At 40.8% G+C, this 6,686-nt stretch overlaps 1 protein-coding gene across 4 annotated transcripts in view; it reads right to left on the bottom strand.

Annotated features, from left to right (window-relative positions):
- The window catches only part of chd7 (chromodomain helicase DNA binding protein 7), a 322,761-nt gene that overhangs the window by 138,389 nt on the left and 177,686 nt on the right, over nt 1-6,686 (bottom strand). For all 4 annotated transcript variants that reach the window (XM_038809440.1, XM_038809439.1, XM_038809438.1 and 1 more), the window contains 2 exons: nt 5,331-5,448; nt 1,884-1,970 (listed from right to left, as the gene is read on the bottom strand). In XM_038809440.1, the coding sequence (XP_038665368.1) occupies nt 1,884-1,970; nt 5,331-5,448 (205 nt within the window). The remainder of the gene's footprint in view (nt 1-1,883; nt 1,971-5,330; nt 5,449-6,686) is intronic.

Raw genomic sequence — 6,686 nt, 5'->3', positions numbered from 1 at the left:
TATGACGGTCTAGTCATTCACACATAGGGATTAAATGAATGAACTTGAAGTTTTGAGATTGATTTCATAGTTCTGGTATGAATTTTTGATTGAAGTTGAGTTTCCCAAACAAGAATTCTCAGCAAATGTCTTTTTCAGGTGTGGTGAAGAAACCACACAGCAACGCAATGTGTTTGTGACTTTGTAATATACATTTTTCACCTCAGTTTTCAATCTTATTTGAATTTGCTTCTGGTTTCAAGCTTCTCAAGTTTTAGCTTCACATCATTTCTAAGAAACCCTCCCTCCACTGACATTTTTTTGCAGAAGAAACTCTCTCATTTGTGTATCTATACCCAATATCCATTTTATCTACATAAAATTTTAGAATTTATTTTCCCCTCAATTCCTCCCACTACTCATCCTGAAAGCAGGATCTTGTATTTCACGGAAACCTCTAGCACCTTGCTCGAATGTCGATTCTTCACGCGTGATCAGAGATGCCAAAAAATGAGTCTATCACAGCTCATGACCTCTTTTAGGGGATACTTGCCTAAATTTTCAACCAAGCTTATTGGATAATTAAGAGTAGCAATCTTGTCCAATTTTTTCCCATTTTCCCCCATTTTTAGAAATAGGACTAATAGGCCAAATTTAACAAACTTTTCTAGGCATCATCAAAACTTAACAGAAATGACCAAATATGAGCCCTTTCTTTCCAAAATGGAACTAATGTTAACCACTGACCAAGGTTAAATTAAAGTCAGAGTTGCGATTTTCAAAATCACAATATTTACAATACACTAAAATAAAAGTAAAATACTGCAGGCGTTAGAAATCTAAAATAAAATCAGAAAATGCTGGAAAAGCTGAGCAAATCTGGCAGCATCTGTGGAGAGAAGTAACAGAGTTAATCATTTTTCTTCAGCGCCCTTAAAAGTCAGACAGAATCAAACCATTAACTCTGCTTCTCTCTCCACAGATGCTGCCAGACCTGCTGAATTTTCCCAGAATTTTCTGTTTTTATTTCACAATTTTTAATGCAACATTCAGAATCTTTATATACCGAGTTATCAGAAGCTCTGTTCACGCTCTATGTTGAACACAGCAGCTTAAAACATACAATTATCTCAATTTTAATGCAGCAGTTTGCTGAATTGGAAAACAGGCTGACATTCACATAATTCAAGTAGTACTAAAAACAGACTAGGGATGCTGATGACTGCCCATCACATTTATAGCAGAAGTTAGAACAATACTTCAATAAATGAGTGCTTCCAATAATTAGCCTCGAGAAACAAATGGTGCACGACTAGGATTGATGAAATACTGTTGATTATTCTTTTGTCTACTATCCACGTACCGTGTTCGTTCCCGGGGCCGCAGAAAAATACTTTTCACTGTACTTCAGTACATGACAATAAATATCAACCAATTAATAAAAAACAACGTGGAGAATGCCAATATATGTATTTATGTTTAATTTCTGAATAAAATGGTAGGTAGGAATTATTTTAATCTAAGCCACCTAAGAATTTTAAAGATGCTTAGGTGGGAATGATAAAACAAACAGAAGAAATTTACTTTAAATGCAGGGCTAAGTAATTTTGGAATGATGGAAGGCATTATTCAAAAATAGCCATGGCTCTAAAACATTAATTTAATAAGTCAGAAACAGTTGCCATTGGCAATTTAATAGTTATTAATGCAGAATTTGGTTTGCCCTACTTATTTGACAAATTGTCCCTCTATTCTACAGATGCAATTTCAATGGAACTCCTTAAATTGCAACCCCTACATATTACTTACATACTGAAGGCCAAGAGACATACATGAAGTAATACATTTTAGTTTTGTCGCAAAATAAGCAGTTCACAAAGCATACATAAAACATAATTTCTTACCTCCCCGCTATCTTTATCAGTGCTATATGAAACATCAAGTATCCGATCTACTTCTACATAATCTGGATTAAAAGGTTCATCTTCAACCTACAAAAAAAATTGGGTGGAAGGGGAAGAGGAGACAAAAAACAGTTGACCTCTTGTTTATTATGCTATCTACGTTAGCCTTCAACAGTTTGCCATTGCTAACATGTTAATTAAATTGCTACAATTCAATGCGACTACTCCCCATGAGGAACGCAAATCCTCAGGCTTTATTAACTACCCTTAATTACAGCGTGAAACCTTCTAAATACAATGTTTTACGAATATTTTAAATGGTGTGAAATTACAACTCACTCACGAGCGACTTCTTGAGAAGTTATGGATTTGACTAGTGAGCATTCTTTAAAAATGCAAATACTATCGTTAAAAATATCAGTGTCACTCATAGCAAAAACAGATGACTGGAGGGATAATAAAGATTAGACTGTTTTAAATGTCCTACATAGAACAGAATTTTCATATATGCCTGTTAAATTTCATTATCAAGTTATAAAATGTACTTCTGAAAGTAATGGGACGAGAAGGGTGTCTGAGAAGGAATAATTACTAACGGACGATAGAAAGTGTAACTATCAAGGCAACTAATAAGCATGGTAATAGAAGTTTCATCAGTAGGCTTCCTGCAGTGGTGTATCAAAGTTGCAGTCAGTGCTAAAAACAGGATGCAGATTATATATCAGGCAACTCCTTGCTTTATCACACATCAGTTACTCAAAATGCTTAAATGTTGACTGGCGTGAACAGATGCCATATAGCTTGGATTAACTACTGTGAAAAGCCTGGTCTCCACTCCCCTCAAAGTTATCGATTTTACTTGAAATTATAGATATCCAGGAACAAGGGTCTTCGCTGTATTATTTTCAACTCCCCAGTCAAGGCACTAAAAAATAATTGTTGCATCTCCATCACTGTCCTAGCTGAAATCAGGTATTTTAGAATGTTGATTGAATTGCAGCTTCACCATTAAAAAGTTTAATCAGAAAATAAGTTTGTTTTTAATGGAAAAGGCACAGCTTTGTCTTCTACAGAAGTTGCTTCTGCATTTAACTTGGTAAAAAAGAAATCCAAATATGGACAGTGAACTGATATATTTTTCTTTACTAATTACCTGATGAAGGAGCTGCGCTCTGAAAGCTAGCGATTCGAAACAAACCTGTTGGACTTTAACCTGATGTTGTTAGACTTCTTACTGTGCCCACCCCAGTCCAATGTCGGCATCTCCACACGATGATATTATAGAAATAGGTGATAAAAGGTATATGGAGTTAAGAAGTTCAGCTTTAGGTTGAATAGAATATCAAGGTTACAAAAAGTCTTATTTAACTGGAGACAGCCACTAGAAATGGGGGATGGAATTAATGACAAGGGCACTGAGTATGTGGCAAGGACTTAAATCATAGAATTTACAGTGCAGAAGGAGGCCATTCAGCCCATCGATTCTGCACCGGCCCTTGGAAAGAGCACCCTACCCAAGCCCACACCATCACCCTATCCCCGTAAAGCAGTAACCCCACCCAACCTATTTGGGCATTAAGGGCAATTTAGCATGGCCAATCCACCTAACTTGCACATCTTAGAACTGTGGGAAGAAACCGGAGCACCCGGAGGAACTCCATGCAGACACAGGGAGAACGTGCAGACTCCGACAGCCAGTGACGCAAGTCGGGAATAAAACCTGGGACCCTGGGGCTGTGAAGCAACTGCTAACCACTATACTACCTTGCTGCCCTGACTTAAGACAATGACTTTGGTCATTTGACCACTTAACAGGAGAGAATTGCAGAGAATAGACTTGATGTTAGGACAGTACGGTGGCACAATGGTTAGCACTGCGGCCACAGCTCCAGGGACCCGGTTAAATTCAGCCTTGGGTGACTGCCTGTATGGGTTACCTCTGGGTGCCCCGGTTCCTTCCCACAGCCCAAAGAGTGCAGGTTAGGTGGATTGCCCCTTAAATGTCCAAAGATGTGCAGGTTAGGTGGGGTTATGGGGTTAGGGCGGGGAGTGGGCCTAGGTATGGTGCTCTTTCAGAGGGTCAGTGCAGACACTTTGGGCTGACTGGCCTTCTTTTACACTAGGAATTCCATGGTTATAAGTAATCTAACAACAGGGAGACAGTAAAAGGGTTCCGACACGTGGCGGAGTGATGGAACTGGATTATGCCTGCAATAAACCTGATCCGGTCGGCTGAATCCTCTGAGCAATGGCAATCACAGTTGGATGAACATTCTGCTCCTATCCAAACAGAGCTTTGCATGGGGGTTGGAGTTTGGAGTGGGAAGGTAAAGAGTCAGAGAACCAGTGAGAGAGGCAATCAAGTGTGGAAGTGGTAGGTTGGGAATGAGTAGTTTGGTTATCCAGGAGTGAGATATGTTTTTTCCTGGCCAATTCCCACTGTGCTGATGTATTGGGACTTCAGAGATGCTCCCAGTCCATTTCCTAGGGCACCTCCAGGGCACAATCATCCAGGCACTGGAAAGTATGGGTCTATGTCTTCCGACGGCATGAGCAAAAAGTGGCAGGCAGAAGATAGCCACTGATAAACCCTTGTGGGACTCCAAAGGTAATGGGGAAAGAAACTAGAGAAACTCAGGCACTTATTATAACCAAGATATGGCCTGGTTCTATGGAAGAGAGACTGAAGGATAGAATGTGGTTGACTGCGTCAAAGATCAAAGAAAGGTCATGGAGAAATAGTGCATCACAGGCAGTCACAGGGGATGCTATTTATGATGTTGATAATGTTAGTTTCAATGCAGTAGCAAAACTTGTTTGTTGACACCAAAGTTGTGGGAAAACAGACCAAGCTTTTGGAGGTGAAAACACATTAATGACTTTTTCATTCAACCAACACTGAAAATGGGATTAAATTGGACATTACGGTTGCATCTTGGTGTTACACATCCGTATTTTCTCGTTCCTAAACAAGTCAGCCTCTTAACAGGTGGGGAAAGAGGGGGCAGAGAGGTTGGGATGGAAGATTAAGGCAGACCAAGGCAAGAAGAAAAGCAGGCTGAGGAAGGAAGGGATGGGATGCACAAGCAGAGCGAAGGATAAAGAGTGCGGCAGACAGGAGGGGGAAGGAGAATGAGACAGATTGTGTGGAGAGAGGAAAGATAGGGAGGAGGGAGGGACAGAGGGAAAGAATGAGTCACAAGAGGGAGTGATAGGACAAATATGAACACATGAGCAAAGGGCAAGTGAACCAAACGAGGAAGATAATAGTCAACAGGTAGATACAACAAAAGAGAGACTTACAGAAAGGGGTAGAAACTGTATAAGTGTGTGAAAGACAAAGAATGGAGAATGGCAAAGAGGTTAACATTAAGTTTTATCAATGTTTCATCCGAGCAACACCATGGTAGATCAAATAGGCCTCTATAAAAATGAAGCAATGCAGACCTCAGCGAGAAATTTATTCATTTGTGCCTGCTTTGCTTTGAAGCGTTTAATCTTCTGATGAATTCTCTTGTCCTTTGCCAGCTGCTCCACTGTGGTCCATTGACAATGAAGGTAAGAACTGAACAGAGAAAATTAAAAAAAGTCTCAGACTGCAGGAGTACATTTCACCAGGCAAAACTATGAAAAACACCATTACCGCATACTAGAAGATTTATAAACTGATACTGGAAGCAATAACCGCTTAATTGTATTTTCCTGGGGGGGGGGGGGGGGGGGGGGTGCAGAATATTTCAATTCTTCGAAAATATATTCCAACAAATAATAGGTTACAGAAATAGGAATTCACATGAATCATAATGCAACAACTCAAAGTCTTCAAGGACAACTTACCTGTAAAGGCAATAAAACATGAAAATAAAGGGCTTTCAGAAGAGCAGGTAACTCAATACATGGTAGCTGACAATCTGTTGCTCCTAAGTGTGCCAGGTTACATCCTGGTAAACCTCTTCTGTACCCTCTCCAAAGCCTCCACATCCTTTTGGTAGTGTGGTGACCAGAATTGAACACTATACTCCAAGTGTGGCCTAACTAAGGTTCTATACAGCTGCAGCATGACTTGCCAATTTTTTAAACTCAATGCCCCGGCCGATGAAGGCAAGCATGCCACGTGCTTTCTTGACTACCTTTTCTACCTGCGTTGCCACTTTCAGTGACCTGTGGACCTGTACACCCAGATCCCTCTGCTCGTCAATACTCGTTGTGGTTCTGCCATTTATTATATATTTCCCACCTGTATTAGACTTTCCAAAATGCATTACCTCACATTTGTCCGGATTAAACTCCATCTGCCATCTCTCCACCCTAGTCTCTAACCTCTATATCCTGCTGTATCCTCTGACAGCCCTCATCGCTATCCGCAACTCCACCAACTGGTGTATCATCCGCAAACTTACTAATGAGACCAGTTACAATTTCCTCCAACTCACTTGTATATACTACCAACAGCAAAGGTCCCAGCACTGATCCCTGTGGAACAACACTAGTTGCTCCACAGATTAGACTTCAAGTCAATAGGCAGCCCGATAATGGAGATCGACACGGGAGTTGCTATCTCCATCATCGGTCAGCAGACCTTCCACCGGCTTTGCACAGGAATCCCGCCTTGGAACCTGCTCAATAGCAACGCCAGGTTGGCGACATATACTGGTGAACTGCTAAACATTATATGACCTGCCGTGATCCCGGTTACCAATGGGCAGCAGACATTCAAACAGCTGCTAATAGTGACACAAGGGCTGGGACCCAACCTACTGGGCCGTGATTGGCTGAAAACACTTTGGCTGGACTGCCAGAAGA

This window comes from Scyliorhinus canicula, chromosome 10, assembly GCF_902713615.1.
Source record: "Scyliorhinus canicula chromosome 10, sScyCan1.1, whole genome shotgun sequence".
NCBI lineage: Eukaryota > Metazoa > Chordata > Chondrichthyes > Carcharhiniformes > Scyliorhinidae > Scyliorhinus > Scyliorhinus canicula.
This window is presented reverse-complemented; position numbering and strand designations above follow the sequence as displayed.